The sequence below is a fragment of the Colius striatus genome, chromosome 7 (assembly GCF_028858725.1).
Source record: "Colius striatus isolate bColStr4 chromosome 7, bColStr4.1.hap1, whole genome shotgun sequence".
In the NCBI taxonomy this organism is placed as follows: domain Eukaryota; kingdom Metazoa; phylum Chordata; class Aves; order Coliiformes; family Coliidae; genus Colius; species Colius striatus.
Window position 1 is genome coordinate 42,235,139 of NC_084765.1, and position 26,501 is coordinate 42,261,639.

The window sequence follows — 26,501 nt, forward strand, 5'->3', positions numbered from 1 at the left end:
AAGCCTGACTGACCCGATCCTGTGCTGGCAACAGCTGTGGATCAAGCAGGAGGCTGGAGAAGGGACCTCCTGGAGTCTCTTCCAACCAGTTTCCCTGGTTTGATGAGCAGTGGGCACCTGGAAACCCAGTCTGAGAGAAGCCACGTTCTCAGGGAGGTAACGTGTGGACTGGGTGAATGTCCCGAGTCCCTGTGTGCCCTGCTCCAGGCGCTCCTGCTCTGGCAGGGGGATGCACTGGATGAGCCTTGGAGGTTCCTTCCAACCCTTGAGATTCTGTGATCAGAGACCACGACTCTGCCCATCCACCTGCCTTCCTCTGCTCTGCAGGAGACAACAACCGAGGGGCCAAGCCTGTGTCTTCACTGTGGGACCAGTTCCCACCTCTGAGGCACTGGAGGTGTTGAGGGGCTGCCAGGGCACCAGGACAGAGCAGGAACCGTGCAGCTGCCCTGCGCTGTCCCGCAGGGGAGGGTTCAGCTACATCTGACTTCCACCAGCTCAACAAGAAATCCTCTCAGCCACAGTGCTCCACTTCTACTCCCCTTTGGATCCCATCAGTTAAAAGAACTAGCTGCAATTTGTAATTACTTCTATATCTACCTGAGCTGCTCCAGCAAGGCTGCCCAGGCTGAGAGAAGAATGAAGCTCTTACCTGTAACTGAGACCTGGTGCACGTCACCGGGAATGGCCTTCGCTATCCAGAGCCAACGCTGCTGCTGCCTGGGTTGTCTCTGGTTTCAGGACCCCAAGTGCTTTCAGTTCCTGTCCTTAAACATCTGGTCACAACATCCTCATTGTCTCACGAGCCTTGAAGTTTTCCAATCAAAGTTTATTAAAATGTCAAAAATAGAACTTACAGTGTCACATATGAAAGAAGAGGCATAACATAGTACAGGCCTTTAGTAACAGACAGAATACGTGTCAGGGCTGTCCCTGGGCACTGGCTCTGCTCAGGGCAGGCAAAGCAAAAGGCTGGGATGTGTCTGTCAAAGGGGAGGGCAGGGGGCTGCCTCCGTGGGCAGGGGCAACCAGGGCAGCCCACACTCCCCCACTACTGGAGGAAACAGTCCAGATGAACCAAAACCTCTCTGGAGTAACATGTGGTTTTCTTTATGAAGCATCAGAAATGTGCAGAGCAGAGCTGGAGGGAGGAAGGGCCCAGCTGGGAGCCCAGCCCTTTGCTGCCAGAGACAACGGCAACTGGGGCAAAGGCTCCCGGGAGAAGGTCTCAGGCTGAGCACTCACCAGGGCTTGTCGCTCGTCCCCAGGCCAGGCTCTTGTCCTCACAGCACTAACTGCCTCGTTTCTGGCTGTTACCAGAAAGGAGCAGAGGAAACTTCTCCCCCTCTGAGTCCTTACTTGCCCTTTCTGTTACAAATGAAATACCTGATCCATCTGAACATGGAACAGAAACACAGCCCCACGTACACCCAGCCCCACGCGCCGAGCCGCTTCACACGGCCACTGCCGAGCGCTTCTCATCCTTGTCCGTGACATCCCATCCTGCCTACCGAACAGCACCCTGGAGAACCAGGAAAGCTCACAGAGGGCTGTGAGGCAGCTGAAGTCCTTGGCTGAGCTCTGCTCCTCTTGCTTCCCCAGCTGGTCACTCACACAAGGCACCGATGTCGGCGCTTGCTGCCCGCGATGGAGTCCTCGGTGTTCTTCGCCCTGCAAAGGAGTCTTCTGCATGGTTCAAACTCTGCTTGTCCTTAAGGGGAGAGGAAACTAGCTTGTTGAACTCTTTCTCAAAGGTTACCCCCAGCCTTTTGACGAGCAGACAGAGCTCTGGGGAAACTGGTTCCAAGTGGGTTTCTTGTGCACAGAGACGTGCGGGCTCCTGGCGATGGGACCAAATGGACAGCACCGGGTTGCTCCCGAGCCCAGCTGAACGCAAAGGACAAGCTGCAGCTCAGTCCAAGACATTAATAACAAACAAACAAACAAGTCACCACAGTCATTTAAAAGCACAAGGCCATCAGTATCACCTGCCAGCAGCCAGGCCCTTATGTATGGCTACGCCAACGAGAGAGAGTCAAAGCTCCTGCTGGTGACTCTCTACCTGTGACAGAAGCGTTTGGAATCCCGGTGACACTCGCCAGGACTATGGCACTGAGCAGATCCTCCAGTGCAGGGCTGGAACCCAAGCCAGGGCAGGGCTGCCTGCATACATTTGTGCTACATATCAAAGCTACTTCAATGAAGTTTCAGAAGCAAGAAGTGAAAGGGAGCAGCAGCAGCCCCACGTGCCCCCACAGCCCCTGCATCACCCCCTCCCCGGCCTTTCTCTCCTCATCCCTTGCACGGTGCAGGACTCTCTGTTGCACTCCATAAGGTAGCTTTGGAAACCAGAAAGCTTTTATGAATTAGTGAGAAGGCAAACAAAGGGCAGCAGAGGAAAAGAATCCTTCAGTTGTACGAGTCTGTACCGCTGGACCCGCTCACCTTTCCATTGGAAGTCTCTTGTTCTCACAGCAGTGACTGCCTCGCTGCCAAAAGCTGTTATCAGAAAGCAGCAACGACTGATGAGGGAGATGAACCAGGTTTTCATGCACCACCTGAATCCTCTTTTTCTGTTACCAACAGGTAGCAATTAACGATCCTTTATTGAGTAAGAAACACACAAATGCGGTTCCTGGTGGAAATCCAGGTCCTGGTTTGGCCGAGGAGGTGATTCTGGGGCAAACTTTGGGCTAAAACTTTGGTCTGTTCCAGCCTGGGGCCTCTGGCTCTGCACAGGCCCCTGCACACGGCCTCACACGGAACCAAGATGTCACAGGGCACCAGAGTCCAACTTCCTCCACGGTTATGTGGGCAACGAAAAAGAGTTTGCTCGCTAAAATAAGCAACTATGGCTAAAAGACACACAGGGAGGAAAACTGGGGCCATTTCAGATGCCAGATGAACCCACAATGACAGACACACCTATTTTAAGTGGCTAGAAAAGACTATTTAATACAGATGCTCTTATTGCCCAAGTCCATGCAATCAAGAGACTCAACTAAACTCAGACACAACGCGAAAACAAACGAACAAACAAAGGGAAAATCTCAAATGCCAGAAACGCTGCAGCGCTGTGACAGCCCCTGGGGCACGGCCGGGCTGAGACGGAGCCCCAGGCAGAGCTCCACAGGAGGATACTCCAAAGTGCCTGTGTCCTTCGGGACATCCCCCTCTCAAAGGCTTCCTCAGAGCCGCAGCTTCATTCTAGAAAATGTCATTTCTTGTTCCAGGAAGAAAACTCTGAAGGGTTCCCTTCCTTTGGCACGAGCCGCCCGGGTGATGCGCTCCTGTGCTCCCGAGGAAGCGGGACGCCTTCATTTGGCAAAGCTGAACCATAAAAACAAGTGCTAAGGGTCTGGGGTTGGTTTTTCTTTTCCAGTTGTGGGGGTTGTTTGCCAGGACAGCTGCTGCAGGGAAGAAAGAATATTCAACAGTCTGGAGCGTGTCTGTTTGAAATGAGCGTTCTATGGTACAGGTAAATACACACTCTCCCAGTTTCTCCAGGCAAACCCACATCTCAGAGTGCTGCTGGGCAGAAGGGGTTTGTGTCTGAGACGTCCCAGCTCCTGCACAGTCCCGTGGGGGGGATCACCCCAGGCTGAGGGCGGCAGCGAGGGCCTGGGCACTGACCTCGCTGAGCCCCTGCGACTTCAGAAGTGGCAGCAGATCCCAACCAACACAGTACAAACCCTCTGTGGTCCATGCACACAGACTGCAGGGTAACAAAAGCTGAGCTGCTCAGAGCTCCCCACCACACACCTCTGTCTGTCTGTCTGTCTGTCTGGGAGCGGCTCGAGCCAAAGGTCGCTGCAGCAGTATCAGCCGGAGCCTCCAGTTTGGCCTCTTGCTTCACGTCCTTCCAGCCTGAGGCCATCGGGGTGTCAGCTGCGTCCCTCAGGCACGAGGCAGGACTCTGCCTCCTCGAGGGTGGGAAATCCATCCTGCTCTGGGGGGAATCGCGTCCTGCGTGTGCTTCCAGCGCTGCGGAGCGGGGACACGGAGAGAGGAGCTGCGTGACAAGAGCCGGCCCCAGGCCCGGGGATGTGGCTGTGCCGAGGCGCCACGAGACGCGGCCAGCAGCGGTGGCGGCGGGAGGCTCCGGGAGGGCTGAGCACACCTCGGCCTTCTCTCTGCCCTCAGTCTGGTTTTGGATGGTGATCAGCTTCAAGCTCTAAGTGCAGGGGCCCGGAGCAGCGCCAAGCGACGGCCTCAGCGGAACTGGCTTCAGCGGCTGTTTGCTTTAAAAAAGACCAAACCAAAGCAAAGCAAACCCACTTCTGGGGCGTTTTGAAGCAGATCCTTCTCTCCCTCATCACTCCAACGACTGGGCATTTGCTACTATGCGTTTTGCTGTGGGTTAAGCCAATTCCATTTTTTCCCCAGAGTCTTTGTCCCCCCCACCCCATCCCCACGGAGCCGCTTCCTTAGGAGACGCTGGAACAACGAATGCTGGGGGAGCCCATTTGTGTGAGGACCTTGTCCAGCCACTGCAAGGGGCCATTCAGGTGCAGCTCAATCCAACACGGGGTACTGGTCACTGTCTGCCGCCTGCTGGGACACAGGGGTTGGGGGAGAGGAGAGGAGAGGAGAGGAGAGGAGAGGAGAGGAGAGGAGAGGAGAGGAGAGGAGAGGAGAGAGGAGAGGAGAGGAGAGGAGAGGAGAGGAGAGGAGAGGAGAGGAGAGGAGAGGAGAGGAGAGAGGAGAGGAGAGGAGAGGAGAGGAGAGGAGAGGAGAGGAGAGGAGAGGAGAGGAGAGGAGAGGAGAGGAGAGGAGAGGAGAGGAGAGGAGAGGAGAGGAGAGGAGAGGAGAGGAGAGGAGAGGAGAGGAGAGGAGAGGAGAGGAGAGGAGAGGAGAGGAGAGGAGAGGAGAGGAGAGGAGCAAAAAAAAAACGGGAGAAAAAGTCAGTGTGGCTTACAAAACTTCACAAATGTGAAAAGGTTTCACAGCTACTGAAGCATTCTTTCCTGCTTAGACAATAGTCTTGCACATGGGGCCAAAGGAACGTCTCTCTCCTCTGTAACACTCTTGGCCTATGCTGCCAGCTTCTTTGAAAGCCCCTACACCTCTTCTCTTACATCTCCTATGATCCCAGAGCAGCAGCTCACCATATAATCTATTTACTACTCAGATTCCTGGAAACAGCCAGCAAGTGCTTCCCTGAAGGGAAAGGAAGGTGTTTCTCTCAGCCACACTCTCGAGCTCGGCTGTGCAGACCTGGCCTCTCCTCATCAGACAGAGACAGGGGCAGTTCTACACATATCTTCCATTTCTCCACGTGGAAGACAAGGACATTCTCTTTTTCCCCTGTCTTTAGGTTTTAGCAGAATGTGGAATTGATGGAAAGGGAGAAATGACAGCTCAGCCTCCCCTCTGACCCTGCAGAGCCCTCTCCCTCCTGCAGCCAGAGCTGCTGCTCTGCAGCCTCTTTGCACCCCTTTTCTTCCAGGGATGTGTTGAGGCTTTGGACCCGACACGTGCTGTGGATGAGGCACTCCAACAGCTGAGGACCAAATGATCAGCTGCTTCCAAAGCAGCAGAAATGCTGCAGAGTGTGAGAAGTTGCAAAACCTATCAGGTAAGCAGAAATGTGGCATTAAGGCACGTGTGTTTAAATCCCTTAAGAGCTGGTGGCTGTGGCCAGAGGGGAGAGTGGGCTGCCTTGCTGGGGGGGCACACAGCCAGCCTTTCCTCTCCCCTGCCCCAAAGCACCTTCCCCCCTCTCCTGTCTGCCTCTGTTGTTCTCCCTGAGGCCAGCCCCCATGGAGTGCCTCCAGATGGCGAAGCAGGAAGAGATGGGGGGAGAGGAGGGGCAGGGAGGCTGAGGCACAGGGCAAGGGGCTCTCCCTCCTCTGCTGAGGGATGGCTCACGTCTAGTTCCAAGCAGAGAGGCAGGGACAGCTGCTGTGGAGGAGGAAGATTATGAAGAGAGAGCAATAGCCTGGAAACAGCCTTGTTTTACATCCTCATTTCCCACAGAAGCTGTCCTTGGAATCTGCTTGTGGCAGGGAGAAGCCAAAGGCCCCTGCTGCCACCCCGGTCCTTCCCCACGGGGCTCCAGGGTTCAGCCCTGCAGGGCTTTGGCCAAGGGCTGGACCTCACACCTCTCATCCTTTGAGCTGAACGTGGCAGCAGGTCTCTGAAGACACCTCAGCCATTCCCAGCTGCGTCAGGGCTGGCCAGGGCCCTGGTGATGCACCAGGAGTGGGTGACAGGCGCTGCTTGTCCTACACAGTGATTTCATCCGAGCGTTTGGTATTAAAGGGTGTCTCATGAGCTGACTGGGCAGGAGGACTGCAGGACAGGGACAGCAGAGCACCTCTCTCTCTGTCAGCATCAGTGAGACCTCTCAGGTCCCAGGAAACAAGAAAGTCTGGCTTAACTTACCCCAGAGCTTTCCCCTTCGGTGCTTGAAAGCAGCCCATCAACCGTCCCACCGCACAGAAACCCTCTGCCATGGAAAGCTCCATCCTGCCCTCCCACCCACACTGCCAGGACACTGGCTCCAGCCTCTCAGAGAGGCAAACCCTCAAAGCTCTCCATGCCTTCAGCTTGCTCCGCTGCTGTATCACAGGCTGCTGATGCAGTTGGCTTCTCCCCCTTCCCTGGCACCCGAGAGCACCAAGTGCCCCACGAATCAGGCTGAGAAGCTGAACCACAAACGGCTGCAGCCGTGCTCTGGGTGCAGCTCCCACCCACAGGGACCTTTTCACATCCGAATGGGTCCAGCAGACGAACGTGCTCTGACAAAGGCAATGAGATGTGGTGCTCTGAGGCCAGGGAAGGAAGGAGCAGGCGAGCAGCGTGAGCGCAGCATTGCACTGACTCCAGCACTTTCCGTAAGTCATGCCCATCTGGATTGCATTAGGGGCCGTGGCTGCGGGCCAGGGCTGAAACGCTCTGGCTCAAGTGCAGGACAATTTCAAAACAAAATGGACTCCAAACATCTGGAGAAATGAAGAAAGTGGGAGAGGAACGTGCAGGGCTGCAGCTGAGGCGGCGGCATCTCCCCCGTCTGCTGCAGGGCAGCATCAGCAGACAGCCTCGCTGCTCCAGGAGCCAGGGGCTGCCCCCACACTTTCAAACAAGGCCACAGATTTCAAGGGTACACACTCAAGGATTTCAAACTCACATCTGGCTTAAATCCTCACCAGCTTTCGCCCTCACAGAACGCCACTCGTTCTGCAGCAAGTTTCATCTCCCCTGCTCAGATTATTAAACAGAGTTGGGTCCCTTCGCTACCCTGGGACAGCTGCTTGCTCGTGCAGTGCAGCCACAGCAACACAAGCTCTGGAGTGCTCCATCCTTCACACTGCCTCCACCATCCCTGTGCTGTCAGAACAACCACATCATTGATCTGTACCGTCAGACTCTGCTGGAACCCTCAGTATTCACTGGGGAAAACGGGAATCCCGGCTCTCCCACTGCCCCCACTCACATTTAAGCACTTGTCCTGTGGCAAACACTAAGGAAAGGATCAAGAGCTCAAAGTACGATTCTGCAGCAACTCTTCCAAACAGAAATTCTCCAGCCAGTCTGCTTTTATTTTAATCCCATTAGTCCCTGATAAAAGAAGCACCAAACCCACCCCACGAGTGCTAATGGCTTCAGATTGAAAGAGGGGAGATCTGGGTGAGATATCAGGAAGATGCTCTTCCCTGTGAGGTGCTGAGGCCCTGGCACAGGCTGCCCAGAGAGGCTGTGGCTGCCCCATCCCTGGAAGTGTCCCAGGGCAGGCTGGATGGGGCTGGGAGCAGCCTGGGCTGGTGGAAGGTGTCCCTGCACAAGGCAGGGGGTTGGAATGAGATAAGCTTTGAGGTCCCTCCAAACCCAGCCACTCTGTGATTCTATGAGTCAATCCTGTCCTGGTAACAGTGTAGTCATAAGACACTCCAACTATCAAGTATGTCTCTAAGAAAACTATGCCATAGTTCCTCCCCAGGGGAGCTGGATTTAGCTACAGGGCTGCAGGGAAAGCTCTTGGTTTGTATGGCACCGTGTCCAGCCTGACGTGGTCTCCCAGAACCGTCACATGGTGTATGTTTTACACAAAAAAAACCAAGAGATGAAACGTTCCCAACAAGCACAACCTATCTGCTGGTTCCCTCCATCTCCCAAGAGGTTCATCCAGAAGGCCTGACCTGTACTCTGCTCCCCATCCCTTGACAAAGCTCATGCGGATGGTGCACATCCTGGTCAGCTGGTACACGGCTTCGAAGCCCTGGTTGACAGACTGAGCCAGGAGAGCGGCGAATTCCTGGTTGTTAAAAATCTTCAGGTTGCAGCCTGTGAAAAAAAACAAGGACATGACAAGAAGGAGGCATTAGCTTAACTAGGTGAAGGATGGAAAGAGACTCGGTGCTGCTGCCCCGTCCCCTCAGACCGTGTGGTGCCATCCACAGACTGTTCAGACAAGGGAATGAGGTTGTCACGTTTCCACGGCTCATGTGCTGAAAAGGAAGATAAGCAGAGGCATGGCAGAGAACCAGGAATGCCAGTGCCCACACAGCAGACTGGCATCTACAGACCAGCCTTGGGATCCTCATGGGGAACCTCCTTCTATCTCCTTTGCAACCATTTCCCTCATATTGTAATTTAAAAGCCTGGCTATCACCAGAACACTTAACAAGGGCAACAGCCACAGGCCTGGAGGAAGGGAATGCACAAGCTACAAATAGGAACTGGCTGGTGTTGGATTTACATGGTGTCCCTCAGCAGGAATAGGGGAGTTCTGGAGTGACACCACTCTGGGAAGGTCAAAACCAGTTATCTGGATTCAAAAGGCTGTCAGCAGAGCTGCTTCTGCTATAATCCTCCCTTAAACGTACACAGTGTGCATCAAAGCATTCTCCTTCAAAAGTGGAGCTTATCCCCAGTGTTTAGCCCCAGCTGGAAGACTGAGTACAGGTGACAAAGGTAGACTATAGCAACATCCTTCAGAGGTTAAATGAGTAAATAAATACACAGCTCTTAAAGGCAGCATCACTGCGCCTGCACTCTCCCAGATAACAAGTTAAACTCTGAAGCTTGGCACACAACTGATGCTCACTTGGGATTACATATGGGGCAAGTCTGAAAAACAACCACTTGGACTGTGATGAATTGTATCTTTCTAAAAATGCCTTCTGAGCCTGCTCTCCTGGGCTGGTCTCATAGTGTCATCTGTTTTGGGTCGAGCTGCACGGAGCTGAGTGGAACCACACGCAGCAGCTCAGCAGCTGCACACACAACTGCCCATTTCTGTGACCAGACAAGAGCACAGCCCAGGAGCCCTGCATCTTGCAGGGAGTTCAAAGGGAAGCTCTGGCAGGCGTATTGGAGGGGGGAATAAGAAGGGTGAGAGCATCAGAGCCAGGCTGAGCACAGAGAAGGAGTCACGGTTGAGCTGCTGAGGCTTCGGGGCTGGATGGGAACAGGTCCCTCCAGGACCGCGCCTGGGAGGAGCGGGTACGACTTGATCTCGTCAACAAGGGAATGAAGAAACTGCTTCAAACCAGCAAAGATGAGTCTGAGAAGGCGGCCAAAGGCTGTGGCGAAAGTGGGGAGAGCTGGAGTCCAAGAAAAATGTGCCTTAAACGGATCTACAGCGGAAATGGGGGTTGTTTATGTCTTCAGATGTTGACTCCGGCCGGGGTGGACTCTCGTGATGTGGCTGCAGAATTAAGTCATGTTTGCAACACTGGCAGCTGCTTCCTAAACATCTGAGAAAGGAAACCCATGAAGATGGGCCAGAGCTTGCAGTGTATGGATCTCTTCTCAAAAGAAAGACGATCTCTACTGAAACATTCCTAAACGAGAAAGTTCCCTTTTGTAAATACATGGATGCATTTCTCTGTAAACCAAACAGCTTTTGTAAGCCTGGCTCAAGAGCTCAGTTCCCTTCCAAGTGGCATCCTCTCATCCTAGCTCTTTTGCATTACCTGCCACAAAGGTATTTTCTCCTAGATAGGTTCAATAAATTCTCCTGTAACCTTTCAGCTGGCTTTAGACTCACGTTTGCTGTGAGCAGAACAAGGCGCCTGCACAACGGCATTGCCCTGGAACAACAGTAATGCAAAGGGGAGGGAAAAGTTTCCTCCAGAACAGAACAAAGTGTCAAACCTATGGGTGAATCAAAAGGAATTAAAACTGGTGTTCTATTCTTTTGCTTAAAGCTACAAACAAAACCATAAACATGAGATGATGTCACCGGAATAACGGAGTGGTAAAGCACTGCGTGGAACAAGTGGCAGATTCTGCTCCAGTTCTGCTTAGATCCCTCAGCACTGTTTCTTCCCACTTGTGTGAATGTCATGCAAACAAGTGCTGGAGCATCCAGGGTGGCTTCCTTGATCAGAACCTTCATCCCTTACACCACACAACGTGCCCTGCTTGGGTTGCTTGTAACAGGGTAAAAGTTTATGACTGAGAGGTCGGCAAATCCACTCCCGCCTTGACAAAGAGCTCAAAGAGTCCCTGCTGGGAAAAGGCAAAGCCTGGGCAGGATCCCAGCTAAGGCACACTTCTTACCTGGTGGAATCTTGCAAACTGTTGCTGGGTGCCAGCCGTAGCGCTGGTTGCAGTTGGGAGACTGGACGAAAATGGCACTGTCACTGAGGCACTCGGCAAACACCTCTCCGCCGATGTAGTACAGCCTCACTCCTCTCCCTAGGAAACACACAGCACAGTTCTGGTTCAGCTTAGAACAATCAGCTGCAAAATCTGCAAGGAGGGCTGGTAGAGACACAGACAGCCCCTGCAGCAGCTCTCAAAACTCAGCTAAACTGTGAATGGTGGCAAATGAAAACCACCCCCTTCAGCCCACCGGCTGCTCCCACGAGGGAGCAATCAATCTGCTCTGGGAGTGTCGAGCTGAGGGAGGCAACAGGAACAATTCATCAAGTCACAACTACACTCCCTGGCCCCACTGTCTGTCAATCACAGCCTGGATGGCAGAAGCTTCCCACCCCACAGCCTGCTTACTCCAAACACACGTGTCTGATGTTTACCATATGAACGTTCTACCAGCTAACATATGGCTTTCAACCCTTTCAGAAAGTCATCCCAGCTGGGTACAACTGTTTTGCTTCTTTCCCTCACAAGTTGGGATGAAAACACACAACCTTTTCAAACCATTGCCTTCTGCCTGAGATTGCACTGCACACAAGGACAAACATACCTCTCCCACAGGAGCTTATGCACATTGTTAACATCCCAGTTAATAAAGAGACTGATTTCAGGGATACATCTTTGTCACTCCAACATTTGCTGTGGTCTTACAGTCCTCTTTGAATATCTTGCTTTCATTCTGCCATAAAGCACAAGGAGCCTGCTGAATCTGGAGAGTGATTTCTGAATCTTGGTGGGGTTTTTGGGACTGGTGGGGTTTTTGGTGCTAGGAATCGTACTGGAGACGAGAAGGGAAAGATCTTCCTGTAGGAGTGTTTACTGCCCAGGAAAGGGTGTAAAGGGGAGCAAAATCAGGACAACAAGCAGGTTCATTTTTGATACAAGTCAGCAGAAACACAGCCAAACAGAAGCAATTCTGCCTTTTGTTGAAAGCGCTTCCATCTGGGATGTTGCATTTAGCACGAGTTTAACTGCAAACCAACCTGAATGTCACTGTGCAGTGTGAGCAGGAAAAGGGGAAACTGAGATGCAAGGAGAGTGGAGACTGAGATGAAAATCAAGGAACCAATTTTCCATTTCTAAAAGAACAGTCAGTCAGAAGAGACAAGAGTGCAGCAGGGAAAAGGAACACACACGTTTCTCTCTCACATCCATCCGAGTACAGAGGAGTGCACGTCAAAGCCGAAATCCCATCTCTATTACATGCAGCAATTTTAGTGCTCCTCAGGGTATTTCTTTATGGAAAAAAAACCCCAATTGGTGCTCCTTGGTGAAAGATCAGCAAATGGAGGCTCTTTCCTTGGAGGTCTTCAAGAGCCACCTGGACATGTTCCTACCTGATCTAGGTGACCCTGCTTTTGCAGGGGGTTGGACTGGGTGAGCTCTAAAGGTCCCTTCCAACCCCTCCCATTCTATGATTGGTGCTAAAGCACCAGGGACATTCAGACACCACAGTGTTCTAAACCTGACCCAGCTCACACCAACGAGCCACAGAACGTGCAGGTCTCCACCTTCCACCCGGGGAGACTCAAAGGAGGAATCCCGAGTTACCGATGTGTCGTCTCGTGAGTTCCACGGCTGCGTTTCTGTTCACGTTGGACAGCAAACCAAGGCAGAAACGTTCTGAATTCGATGGGTCAGTGAAACCATCCACGGTCATGGAGGGCTGAGAGGCGTGGAAAGTCTCTCCCACTCGCTGGTTGAGTTCATAGTAGGATATGGAGCACCAGAAGGCTGGCTCGCAGTAGGTAACAGGCTGCAGATCTGCACAAAATAAGAAGCAAAATGAGTCACAGGCCCTCAGGAGGGGTGAAAAAAAACCCCCAACTGTTTGGAAATACTGTTCTGCTTCATTCCTTGGGCTCACTTTAACCACCAAGCTTTAATTACTTGACAGATTTTAATGGAGCGCAGCTAGAAAGTTACATCACCCCTGAAGCTTCTGGCACATGGAACAATCACAAATAGTCAAAGATATTAGTCACTGAGCAAGTGGGGTGTCACTGAGCCATCTCCATACTTGGGAGAAAATTCAGCAAGTAAACTCAGCTTTACTAGAAAATGTGGGAACACTTTTAGGTAGCTAGTACCCTCGAGAGAGAGGAGAAAAGAAACAGCAAACCTTAGAGCAGAGCACAAAGCTGCTTTCAACAACACTGGTCTTCAGAACCCTAATGCTGTGCAGTTCCAGCACAGAATCACAGATCTCAAGGGCTGGAAGGGACTTCAAAAGCTCAGCCAGTGCAACCCCCCTGCCAGAGCAGCACCACCTAGAGCAGGGCACACAGGGACTCATCCAGCTGGGTTGGGATGTCTCCAGAGAAGGAGCCTCCACAGCCCATCTGGGCAGCCCCTGCCAGTGCTCCCTCACCTCAACAGGGAACAAGTTTTGCCTTGTGCTGCTTTGGAACCTCTTCTGTTCCCATTGCCCCTTGTCCTGTCATTGGCCATCCCTGAGCACAGCCTGGCTCCAGCCTCCTCACACCACCCTTTACACATTTGTAGAGCCAGCCAGTGCTGCTTCTTACCCACTCACTGTGATCTCTCTAAGCACTGAAACCGGTAGAGTTGTCTGCAACATGGCACTGGCATCAAAGCAAGTTAAAAGTTAATTATCTCTCAGTGCACTTGCTCTCAAGTTATCAAAAGGAAATCCATAACCCCAACAGATGATGGCACAGTTTTTCCTGGGGTTATGGCTGGGCTCAGCCTCTGGACTGAAGCAAAGCACCAAGGTCAAGGGCAGAGTGAGGCCGAGGCAGTCTCGGGAAGACAACTGTTCACTTGTGTGAGAGGTGGGATGTTCAAATGGTGTGGAATGATTTAACCGCTCCCACTGATCCAAGGAGATTACAGCAGAGGAAGGCTCAAGTCAAATATTCTTGGAATCACTGCACTAGATGGTGCCCAGCCCTGCTGCGAGCCAAGAGGCTGCTGAGCAGGGGAAGTGGAAGGAAGACAAAGCTAATTGCTAAGTGCTCTGCTCCCCTCACTCCAGGCAAGAAATGAAAGCAAGAGAAGAAATCCCTTCAGTCCTCCCCCTAATTTATCACTTCATCCCTATTCCAATAGTGCTTAAAAGCACAACAGGAGGTTTTTGAGTTAACATTAAGCAGCAAAACCCAGCTTTTTCCATAGGCTTTCCCATCTGTTGCTCCAGCAAGGCTTGGGCAAAGCTGAGGCTTAAAGAGATCAGCTCCAAACTAAAATCAAAGGCAGGTTTTTACCATCCCAGCCTCCTCTCACATTGAAAAAAGAAGTGTCTCTACAGAGGTTTGAGAGCCATTTCTCATCTGGTACCTGCTGTTTCTCTGTAACTTTCAGAAGGAGGCTGAAGCAGGCTGGCTTCAGCCAAAAGACACGCTGGTTTCCTTCCCACTGCTGTGGTGTAGGAGTGCCCAGTGCAGCCCATAATCAGAAAAGAAGCCCTTTGGTCTCTGCTTTGTTACAAGGCTTTGCTGGCAGCAAACAGGGAATTGACTAAAAGTGCATCTGGGAACTCTGCAACCCTTAGCAAACAGACCTTCAAAGCCCGTGGCTTCTGGAGCCCATTGCCAGCTGCTTTCACAGTCTCTGTCTTTCCTTAATTAGATCATCCAAAAGAAAAGTGCTCCATCACAAAGCAAAGCCTGATGTTCCTGCTCTCCTCCACACATTACACCCACGGAAGAAAAAGCCTATCTGCTCTTCCAGAAAGGGACATATTGCTCCAAGTGAAAGCTAACAGAAGGCAGCTCACAGAACAGGGGGCACTGCCTCCCTTGAAGAGCTCTGGTGAGCACAGCTCCTGTTCCATCACATTTGAAACAACTTCCCAGCCTAAAGCAAGCCCCTCTCCTGAGATGCACAGACAACACACTCAGGAGTCACACAAGCTTGCTCTCTCTGCCCTCCTCTCTTGGATGACTTATTTGGTTTTCCCACTTGCCACATGAGGCAAGTTCCTCCAGGATCAGGCTCATTTCATCAATTAGCAGTGGTGGCCCACAGCAGGAGGCTGTACACACCCTGCCTGGCTCTGGTGACTCCAGGGCAATTTCTACAGAGGCACAGCAAATACCAGCACCATTCAGAGTCTCTTTAAGGTGTGTCCACCCACTTAAGAAAACAGATTCTGTTCCACATGACTGTGCTCTTACTCCACAGCAAGTGCCCTTCCAATTGAAAAGCTGCTCAGCTCCAGAGGAAAGAAAACAAAACAACTTTTGCTGATCCTTAAGTCATGTCTTCACATTCAAGCTATGAAAATGCCCAAGCCTGTGTTGCTCTGTATGGTTTTGTGGTGCTTTCCTTCAGGAGCCACCTCTGTTCAGCTGGGACTCGAGGGAACTGGAGATTCCCCACTCAAGGATGTACAGAAATTTCACTTCCAGCTTATTTGCAACCTGAGGTAAGACACAGACCAGCAATTCTTACTGTGAAGGAAAACCTGTCTCTAAACAAAACACAACCAAGCTTTTAAGGATGCTGCTGTCTCCTGTGGTCTCAGGCTTCACCTTAAGCTGTCACGGGACGGGTGAGTTCCCTCTTGGGTTGGAGCTGTCCTGAGTATTCATTTTCAATCAATGGGTTCACTGCTTGAGGAGAATTAAGAGAGCCAAAGAATCCTGAGGGGGAAACAATCAACTAAAACATGATGCAGTAAAACCAGGCAGATCCTGCCTGAAATGTCTCTGAACAGCTTCAACCTTGACTCAGCACAGCTTTGCTTTCAGAAGCGTCCACTGTGTACTGGGGATGCTACACCTACTGCATCCCTACAAGGTGAAAGTACTAGCTGTTCAGCTGAGGAGGAACAAAATCTGCTGGCTGCTTGGCACACTCTGCAGTGTGTGCTCTCAGAGTTAAGAGTGGTCATTATCCTCAACTCAGTTCGTGTGTTTGACACACAATACCTGTGAGAAGCTACTGACACCGGTTATCCGACTGCACTCCTTGCAGCCAGATGAATTCTTAACTCCTTCCTTGGGGACAGAAAGATGAAGAGGTGTGTGTGCTTGGAGAAGGGCTGTCTTTCACTGCTGTGGGAAACAGTGCTTCAACACTGAGGGTAAGAGAGGCTTATCTTGCTGATGGATTTGACCACAGGGTTATGTGCTTATTCCACTCACAGCTTCTGTGTCGAGTCTTTCGCGGAGCAAACACTGACAATGGATTTCCTGCACACCAAGGGACTGCTGCGCTCCCAAACAACAATACACATGCAACCTCAGGCCTGGCCCTGGGCCAGTGTAAACTCCCTGACTTCATTCTGAATGGCTGCATACTGCTGGCAGCTCTCCTTCCAGTTTGGTTGCTTTCTGTATTTTCTCCCCCTGGTCCGTCAGGAGCCCAGCAGAGACCACGGGATGCTCTCACTCCCATGTAAAGCTTTGGTCTGACACCTGAAAACTTGACAGCTGGAAGCTTGGACCAAAACTAGAATGCTACCACATCAAATGCATAAGCTGAAAGGCGGGGAAAACCCCAATCCCAGTAGATCTTGCAATCCTTTTGTGCCTGTGGATGGAAAGATGGAACTCGCTCAGTTCCCTCATCGCTCTATTACACTCTCAGAGCTCTATGCTGAAATCCATACACTGCACCTCAAACCAACCCAGCTTCTATCCTCCTGGCTGGTTTGCCTCATGCTGTTATTATTGCCTTTGTAATTCTCTGCAACATAGCCACGGGATTTAGGTTCAGAGTTCAGCTTACTCAAAGTAAACTGTCTTGAAAGCTTCAGGTAGTTCTGGTCAAACAAACAGACACTGAGACTGTGACACTATTTTCTTAATGGTGAAACTGCCAAACCCCACTGCACTGTGCTGCTGAGAGCTTGCTCATCCTTTTCCTCATGGCACACTGTTGTGTTCTTTAAGTATCCATTCAATGTTCTTAACACACAGGGGAAGGCTGATTAAACCTCTGCAGGGCACAAGTACAGCTCTAGACGCTGGAGCGTTCGACTCACAGCACGGCAAAGGCAGGAGCGCTGCAGGCCACCAGCCACCAACCAACTGCTGCCTAACTGGAGAAAGAACCTGCAAAGCTGGGAAGGTCTTCCCTCAGAGCCTGTGCAAGCCCTCTGTGGGCTGCAGAGACCATCAGGCTGTAGGTCTGAAGGGCTGCTGGTGTTTTCACCCACACTGCTGTGAGCACATCTTTACTTCAGCTGTGCCATCTGCAAGGTACAGACGATGACAGCGCTGTCATTTGACAGTCGAGGGTTTCTCAGCTACATGCCATTTCATTTAGTGTTTTGCAACTTCCTCACATGCAAAAATGTCTCCAGCCTCCTCACACCCACCCTTTATGGATTTGTGACATGAATGAGGTCACCCCTCAGTCTTCTCCAAGCTGCAGAGCCCCAGCTCCCCCAGCCTTTCATCACAAGGGAGATGCTCCACTCCATCATCTCTGTGTCCCTGCACTGAGCTCTCTCCAGCAGCTCCATGTCCTTGAACAGAGGGGCCCAGACCTGCTCCTACGTAGTTTTTGTCACCAGACAGCACATGAGAAACCTGACAGGCCCCTCAGCTGAGCAGCACGTGTTAAAAACCCGTGTCCTTGTTAGAAAGAATACGCACTGGGGCCTTTTGCCTTGAAACTTCTTTTTGCCTCGAAACTCCCTTTTTCCTCTGCAAGGCAGGTGCCACAGTCAGCTGCCAGGTTGCTTTTGTTACATGTAACTGGCTTTTTTATTTCTAGGTTGAAAGAAATGGCTGGAAATGGTCATCAGCTCCTAGGCAGCACCCTGCAGCACGATGGATTCAAACAAAGACCAAAAGGCAAGGGGGAAAAGGGAAATAAAACTAAGCCAGCCACGTGCTCTCTTCTTAGGCTTTATCAGGTAAAGTAAATAAAAGCTGTAGTGGCACTATAGCACAGACACAAACTCTCCCCCTCAACAGCCCCAAGATATCCACCAGCCAGCCAATGGCTGACAAATTCTGGAGCAGTCCAAGCCCTCTGTGCCAGGATTAAAGCACATGTAAACTTTATGGCTACAGTCACCCAGAAGTAATCTCAAGTGGCCTCTGTCTGCTGGCTTAATGAACAGAGACCTGATCCTGCAGCCAGCCAGAGACAGGAGTGCTTTTTGTGACAGACTGTTCAGAGCATTTTCAACAGGGCAAGAGCTCAAACTGATGAAGATGAGACCTTTTATGTCTGTGAGTAGGGAAATAAAGGGTAGAGCCATTCGAGAAGAGGTTCAGAGAGAGCCACAAAACCTCTCATAGTATCTCAAAGGTAAATGCTCTATTCAGCTGCCATTCCTTATTCTTTGGCTTTCTTCCCACTGAGGTTCTGCAGCCTAGGGAGTGAATCAGTGACAGCAATGGCCTGGTGTAGCACTTAGGGCTGGTCTATTTTCCTGGTGCCTGGGCTGGAGTTAGGGGAGGGAAAGATAACTCAAGATTGCAGCGTAGCTTGAGTCTGCTTGAAGAAAGGCAACTGGCTGGCTGCTCAGTAAATGCCACAGGGCATCTGTGCTTTGTGCATCTCACTACAACACTCCTCCAGGCTTGTTTGAGCATAAGACCCCCACAAACACCTCTGATGCTCATGTAAGGTTATCCATGACATCTGCACCTCTCCATACACTATCATTCCCACTCTCTCTCCATTCATTTGTACTCTCCATCCACACACCAGCCAACTACCCTCCTCCACTTTGCTCAGTCCATGCTCAGTTTTGTACCATAACCTACATGTCTGGGCCATCAGCTGTTCCAGTGCTTTAGGGCACTGAGACATGAAGCCTCTGGGCTGCTTTATCCACAGGCAATCTGGGACAACCCTCAGGCAAACAACAGCAACCCAGCACTTGTAGTTTTGCCAGAGTCCCCTGGACCCTCCAGGCCATACCTGTCTGTGCTGTGTCACTGCACACTTGCTCTGCTGGGGCTGTGGGTTTGCTCCTGAGCTGGACTGACATGTGTAATGCACTTGCTGCTGCCCTTCAGTCGAGCAGATGATTGCCTGAGCTGACCAAGCAGCACAGGCAAATCTATTTCCCTGAACCTCAACCCCCTGCCCACAATATGTGGATCATAGAAACATCTTAATGGATGTAACACCAAGTCAATAAACATCAAAAGTTGCCTTGTGCTGTGGTGTATTGTAAGAGAGACCAGGAAACACCACAAAGTTCCAAAGTGACTTCCCAGGAGAAAAAAACTGAACCTGAATCTGTGTCCTTTAAAAATGCCAGAACACAAACCCACCAGCAAACACACAGATGAAATTCCCTGGAAACCCATGTAAGCAAACAAGTATCTTTGTGCCACAGCCCTTTGCTCATTCCTGCTGGTATTTCTCTGCCAACACTCCCCATTGCTTTAATTTAACTCTCTGATGTAAGCTCAGAGTTCTTTGTTTCATTTAGAGTTACTACAAACCACTTCTCCCTGTGAAGAGGATTAGCAGAGAGGAACTCCAGCAGTGCTCAAAACCCATCAAAAGCACACAACCTGCAGAAATATCATCATCACCATTAAAATGTCACTCTCCTGACTGTAATTACACAGAGTTCTCAAGATCACATGCTTACCCAGATTATTGTGTGCTGGAGACATAGGGTTTGGTGATAAGTTTGGAGAACCTGAAAATCAAGACATTGCAATTATTAGCAAGGCATCTGCACAAGGGAAAGAACACCTGCACAAACTCTTCAGTGCTGCCCAGGCTTGTTGGAGGGACAAGCAGCTTCTTCCTTTGGTCTTGTTTTGTGACACCAGCAGCTTCTGTGATGTCAAGGACTCTTTACATGAGCTTCCAAATGCTATTAGTTATGACACCAAGTTGCTATATCTGCAACACTGCTGTAAGCATCTTCATAATGCATCCACTTAGGCTTAACCCCTTGATTTTCAAAACTGAGTGTGCAGCTGCCTCTTCCACTTGCAGTTACCATGACAGCTGTTGGTCAAAGCCAGTTAGCTGGGCATTTAAGAGCTTGATTTTACATTCTCAGGCCTAAAATGTACCCACTCATAACAGCTGAAAACATGTCACTTGATATCAGCAAGTCCTACTGTCATTTGGACAATGGAGGATTGGATCAAGCTAAACAGATCTGAACAAGCATCTGGCAGTGTTTTATTCTTCATTGTTCCACTTTGGTCCACAAATTTCATGCATGTATTTCAAACAGCTACACTGGGATGTTCACAAGGCACAGGATCACAGAATCTTAAGGGTTGGCAGAGACCTTGAAAGCTCATCCAGTGCAACCCCCCTGCCAGAGCAGCACCACCTAGAGCAGGGCACACAGGGACTCATCCAGCTGGGTTGGAATGTCTCCAGAGAAGGAGCCTCCACAGCCCATCTGGGCAGCCCCTGCCAGTGCTCCCTCACCTCAACAGGGAACAACTTTCTCCTTGTGTTTCTTTGGAACCTCTTCTGTTCCCATTGCCCCTTGTCCTGTCATTGTCCATCACTGAGCACAGCCTGGCTCCAGCCTCCTCCCATCAACCCTTTATGCATTTGTAACCATGAATGAGGTCACCCCTCAGCCTCCTCTTCTCCAAGCTACAGAGCCCCAGCTCCCTCAGCCCTTCACCAGAAGGGAGATGCTCCACTCCCTTCACCTTCCCACAGTCTCTGGATGCCACATGGATGCAGACAGGTACAGCCCATTTTTTCTTTACCTCTCATGCTGAGTTTGGCTGTTTTCTTACCTCTGAAGGAAGTGATACAGCATTTGAGCATAAACTGGGTAATTATAGCATCTGCCAGACCAATCCCACTCCAGTCCACTTTCCCAAAAAGCCACACATACATTGCACATGCCAACCACGTTACCAAGAACTGTGTGCACTAAAATGGCTTGTGTCAATAGGCTTATGTTTGATGTAGACAAATCAACCCACGCTGCCTTCCTCCATCTGTGGAACTGCAGTGAAAGACTGTGAGTCAGCCATCCCTCATTCAGAATCCCACGGATGCTCCACGGCTCAAGCCATGCACAGAAACCGAGATATCTGCGTGCAGTACTTGCATTAATTAGCTTCTGTGTGTCTGTCTTTATGTAAGTGCCATGGATTTGCATATCCCTCTTGTCAAGTACCAAGCCTTCTAACCAAGGGTGTGTATTTAGCTTTCCAAGCAAAAAAGTTCCACAGATGAGGAGTCTGGAGCAGTGACATCACTCAGAACAGCTTTAAACTCCCAGAAAGTCTGCCAAGCTACTCCCAGAAAGGTGAGACCTGCATGGTTCATTTTAAAGTGCTGACAGAGGTTAGCCTGAGCACTAAGGTTGCTTCACACTAAACCTGCTTACTTCTCTTCTTGGGATGTGAGAGAGAACACAGACTTTCATCTTGCATTGGGATGTATCCATCAAACTCATTTAAAAAGAAATCTGCTAGTGTTCACTTCAAATCCAGCTCAACTGGGCACTTCAGTGTGTCAATAACCAAGCATGCAGGAGAATGCCTCTGCAGGAAAGTGGCAGCTCCATGCAAAACTGTCAGGTGCATACAGCTGCATGGGCACCACACAAACTGTCATCCTTAGATGTGACTCCACTGTTTCGGGAGATTCAGTTTCATTAGATACTACTGCTTAGTAATAGCTAAAGCCAGATGGAGAACGGGAACATGCGTCAGCAGCAGCTCTAAAACACACAGCCCTGTGCTTCATATGGATGCCAGGCTACCTTTGCACCCCCACAGGGATAAAATACATCAAAGCACCATTTTACCTTCAGTGCCCCGAAGAAAAGAGTCTTTTGACCCAGATTCTGGTATGGGTCTCTGCTGTGACCTAGAAAGCTGCAGCAAATGGCAAAGAATGACTTACCTGCATCCATGCTGGGGTTCATCTGGTGGTCACTCGTTTCTCCATCCTCACTCAAATAGCCTGGAGGAGGCGTCTCTAGAAGCACAAAATGATCATACTGTCATTGCAACTGGATGCAAAGCCCGGGTTCTAAACACCAAAAACCTTGACTTTGTTATTCACAAGGAGCTCAATCTCTTTTTTACTACTTTTCTTCCTCAAGCTGGCACAACCAGGATGTCTGGCAAAGCATGTTTGTGAAGAACAGAGGTGGAGGGAAACAAAAAAATATGGATTTTCAGTCCCATAACACTTGAAGCCATGTAGACGGTTTCTTGTCCACATATTTCTCCTCTCCTGGTCTGCAGCTGCATAACTTGTCCATGCAAATAAGGTGAAAATTGCTTGTAAAAGAGATACATAAATAGAAGAACTCAATTCCATCAGAAATTTAGCAAGTTTTACTCAAAATGGCCGATTTTCAGACAAATCTAAACTTGTTACAGGAACACTCAGGTTCCACAGCAAACTGAGTATGTACTACTGAAGAGGTGAGTTTAAGCAAAACAAAGCTATAAACAGCACTGCTGTGTGTCTACATTTACAGCTTTCATCTATTTTTGGGGAGGTTCCCACTCCTTAACTTCACAGTGACGATGGAAAGACAGACTTGCCAGTCAGCCGGCTCGGTACACATAGACACGACTCTCTGTGCAATATGACCCTCTTCCCTCTGCTGATGTATGGAAGATATACAGTACCTGGAATGTAGTTGCTCTGAGGCTCGATACCTGCAGGGAAGTTAGTGTTCTCGGGAATAGAGTGACTGTAATCGTCTAACGGCGGGAACTCAGCCGGGATCTCCGTGTGCCGAGGCACCAGCACCGGAGGCAGCACTGCACAAATGGAAAGGGGGAAAAACCCATCAACAGCTTTGAAAGAAAATGATGAAACCCTAGGAAATGAAGAGAAACCAGTTTGGAGTAACACCCTTAAATATATGCAACACCAAAGTCGCTAATTAAGGGGCACAACTTGATACCTGCTTCTGAAATAACAGCAGCAGTTAAAGGCGCTGTTCTTAACTCAGCTGGGGACGGGACGTGTGCTTCTCTGAACACACCTAGTCTGTCTGCCCCTTGCAAGGCAGAGGGGCAGGTCCTCTTGAAAAACTCCTTAAGGGAAGTTGTATCCCGTAATCCCAAGGGCCGAGTTTCAGGTGAAACGCCACAGCACGGCAGGACGAGCGCAGGCATCCGCGTCTGTACCGACACGCGCTCGAGCGCCCGCAGCTCCAGCTGAAAGTCCCTCAGAGGCGGGAGGAGACTTCAGAACGGGCAGTTCAGTTGTGTTGGAGCTGTTCTTAGATCCACTGCAACTCAGCAGTAATCTACCTTTAACTGAACACCAGCAGTCAGGGTGCACAGAAGGCTGCTGCAGCTCAGGCTCGCGTGCACCGCGTATGTGAGCCGTTGGCGTGCAGGCGAGGAGCCTGGCAGCAACGCGGCCTGGACTGTATCGACTCTAAATGGTATTTCCCCTGAGGGCAGTCATCAATGATTCCCTTGCATGCAGTAAGGGGTGCCCATCAATAATAGATAACCCTTTGGTTTAACAACCCCAGGCCTGCCGCTTCACTGGGTTTTGAATCGCACTTCTGAACCCCCCCGGGCGGCGCCGAGAGGCCGAGGCACCCGGCAGGCAGGGCCGGCAGTACCTGGGGTTTCCACTCTTTGGTAATGATAAGGGTTCACGCAGACTTCGTCCTTCTTCATGTTGAAGGCGTACTCGCACATCTCCATGGCGCGCAGCTCATGGTGGCTGTGCAGGTCTGGCCAGCGCCACAGCCGGCAGTAGATGACGTGGGGAAGCCCTTTGCGGTGAGACACTTGCAGTCGGCCGTCCAAGGATCTGCAGGCAGAGCATAACCGGGACAGACTGCCATTAGGACACCTGTAGCACCGACCACATCCCAGCGAAGGCTACACGGGGGGGAAGCCACGTGAAGGCTGCAGATGTCAGCAGGAGGCTCAAAGCACAGGCTGCCCAGCCACTGCAGTGTCCTGACGCTGTCCCCGACACCCAGTGACACGGTGCTGCAGGAGGCATTCCCATCCCAGGCTTCAGCCCAAGCAGTTACCTCTGAAAACCCTAAAATGCAACAGCCCTGCTCTGGATTTATTCATTTTTTTCAAAGAGACAACAGCTACAGCAAGGAAGATTATCTCAACTCAGTGGTACTTCTGAAGCATTGATATGTGGCCTAAAAACACAGCTCTCAATAATTTATGCTGGGCATGTAACAGTACTGTGCCTTAATATATGGGCTAATAAACCTGGACTTTCTGGCAGGGGCTGCCCAGATGGGCTGTGGAGGCTCCTTCTCTGGAGACATCCCAACCCAGCTGGGTGAGTCCCTGTGTGCCCTGCTCTAGGGGGTCCTGCTCTGGCAGGGGGCTGCACTGGATGAGCTTTCCAGGTCCCTCCCAGCCCTTCAGATTCTGTGGCTTTTAAAATAGAGAGACGTGAGTTCCCCTTGTGACAAAATCACCCAGAAGTGACACAAAATACCTTTCCCTTAAAGAGTTCACAAGCATCACAAACAAGCAAGGCTGCCAGCTTTGTTTTCCAAGTTGCAACTTCAAAACGAAACACAGGGTTTTTTACAGCACTGCTTACTTCTGTGTTTACCTCTAACCCAACTCCCCAACTCCTTTTTTCACCTCATCCTAGCCTGACACCAGAAGAGCCTGCTCCTAGCAAACCCTCCTGGGAAGTAAAGGCGAGCATGTTCAAATCCTCTCCAGCATAGGAAAGAGCTGGAGAGCAGGGTCTCGTCCATCCTGGGTGAGGGCTCCACTCCCGGAGCCATTACATGGGAATTGCCCCCAGGCACTTTCTTTGAAGTCTAACCCTTCATTTCCTTTGCTTTCCTTAATGACTGAAATGAAACACTCCAGGGGTCTGGTGAAACGGAATATTTCCATTTTTTACTTTGTCAAGAAAAGAAAATATGAAAGGTAAAATGGAATTGTACTCCGGATCGTTTCCCTTGGTTCTTTGTGCTGGCAGCCAACCTAGAAAAACCAAACCAAACCAAACCAAAGCAAAGCAAAGCAGAGCACACAAACAATTACTCAAACAGTGCTTGCACTGCTCTTGGCTGCCCTGAGAGAGTTTTCCCAAAAGCTTCTCTGGCAGAGCTTGGTAACACGCACACCTCTTGTAAACACTGCTACAACAAACCACAACCAATTCAGGCTCTTGCTGCCAAGCACTTGATTTAGGGGAGAACACACATTGCAGTGAAGTATGAAGTGTACGAGGAGGCTATGCCATCACTGGGGGAGCTGCTGGTGAAGGTTAGAAAACATCTAAAACCTGCAAGAATGTCACAGCCCTGAAAAACACACAACACCCACAGCTGTTATTTATAGCGTGGATCTCTCCACACTGTGCCTGTTATTTGTGGGTCAGGCATTCTCTTCAGACTGCTCTGTGATGGGGTGACCAACCAGCTGAGTACCTGGCACATCCTCCATGTGTGCTCTTATTCCAAGCTCCTGCTCAGGACAGGTAAGCAGAAATCAGTCTTCCCAGGTGGAAGAATAACTAGTTCCCAGTGTCCTCCTGCAGAAGAGGGGAATGTTGATTTCAAGGGGGCAAAGACTTGATTTACATGGCCACTGAACTTATCAGTTCAGAAGAAATAATGTAAAATATATACATACACCAAAAGGGTGAAAATAGTCACTAAATTTAACAAGGAACAACACAGGGCTGCTTTTCTGTTTCCCTTTCAAACACCTTTGCCCAATGAAAGGGTATCTTGCATCTAAGTGAGGGCAAAGGAGGAAAGAGAGATTATTCCAAGTATCCCACAGGAGACAACTGTGGCAAGTCTTCTCACTGTTCCCAGTCACCATCAGCACATGGACACCACAGCAGCCCAGACCCCCACACTTGGTCCCAGTCAGATGGGGGGTAGTGCACTCCTTCCCATCACCAAAAGACACCAAGTCACTGTTGTCTGAGCAGTCCTCAAATCCTGAACAGTTTCAGCAGTTATCCAAACCAAAACCAGCCCAAAAGTGTAACACAGCTCTCCACCACTAGTTTCACAGCTACTCATTTTCGTTAGCAGACTGTAAGCTGTGCAAAGCATGTTGTGCTTGCTGTCTACCACTGCTCACGGCACAAATGCTGTCTGTGAGGCAGAAGAAATGGACTCTCTGCAATCTCATCTAAAAGGACTTTGTAAAATGACAGAGCCATATGTTTTATTTTCAAATATAATAATCTCCTTTCTCCCCTCTTCCCCCAGTAAGAAGATAAGGTAGAAGAAATCATATTTCCCCAAAGCCCTGGGGGCTAATTACATCTTTATGATTGTGAAATCTCTCCTCAAGCTCTCTGTTAAGGGACTTGGGACAAAACAACATCGTCTGCATGTTCCTGGGAAGAATGTGGCTAAGTAACAGGGCAGCTTTATTGCTTTCTGCCTTCAGCCCTCAAGGAGTATTTTCTCCAAAGCAAGAAGTGCCTGGTACAGCTGAGACAAGATTACATGAGCAAACACTGTGCTCTACTAAAGGCAGCTTTCTGTGCAGATCCACCACTCCAATTACCACAGTCAATTGCCACGTCTTTATTAGCTAACTGAATGCTCGTTTGCAGATGCTGCCTTGAGCACCCAGTCACCTCACTTACAAATGAGCAAGGCAGCTGTGCCAAGCTACAGGACTAGCACTGTCTCGGTGAGACAGTCTTCCTCCCCTCCAGCACAATCCCATCCTCACAGTCCTGACCTATCTCATTCTCCTCCCTTCCTTTGCTGGCTCCTGTCCCCATCATACCAAGGCTGGCTCAGGTCTCTAACTTGGTAGAAGACTATCCACACTTTCATGGCTTAGCAGGCTGTAACCTTCCTGAGAGGAACCTGATTAAAGCCAAAAGCTGGTTCAAGGTTGGTTAGTTTATAGGTTCATTAGCATGAACCATGGCAGGGGGGTTGGAGTGAGACCATCTTTTCTCTCACATCCATGTACAAAGCAATCTGATCACAAGCTCCACAGCACACACACACCTTCTACCCTTTCTTGGTCCTGTTCTGAAGCATAGTCTGT

General features: G+C 50.4%; 1 protein-coding gene across 1 annotated transcript in view; it reads right to left on the reverse strand.

Annotated features, from left to right (window-relative positions):
• Window positions 1-824: 824 nt before the first annotated feature.
• SMAD3 (SMAD family member 3) overlaps window positions 825-26,501 on the reverse strand; it is a 78,460-nt gene continuing 52,783 nt past the window's right edge. The window contains exons 2-9 of the mRNA XM_061999717.1: window positions 23,093-23,286; window positions 22,137-22,271; window positions 21,397-21,471; window positions 19,145-19,195; window positions 12,160-12,372; window positions 10,510-10,647; window positions 8,142-8,286; window positions 825-4,551 (exon numbers count right to left, since the gene is read on the reverse strand). Of these exons, the coding sequence (XP_061855701.1) occupies window positions 4,428-4,551; window positions 8,142-8,286; window positions 10,510-10,647; window positions 12,160-12,372; window positions 19,145-19,195; window positions 21,397-21,471; window positions 22,137-22,271; window positions 23,093-23,286 (1,075 nt within the window). The 3' untranslated portion in view covers window positions 825-4,427. The remainder of the gene's footprint in view (window positions 4,552-8,141; window positions 8,287-10,509; window positions 10,648-12,159; window positions 12,373-19,144; window positions 19,196-21,396; window positions 21,472-22,136; window positions 22,272-23,092; window positions 23,287-26,501) is intronic.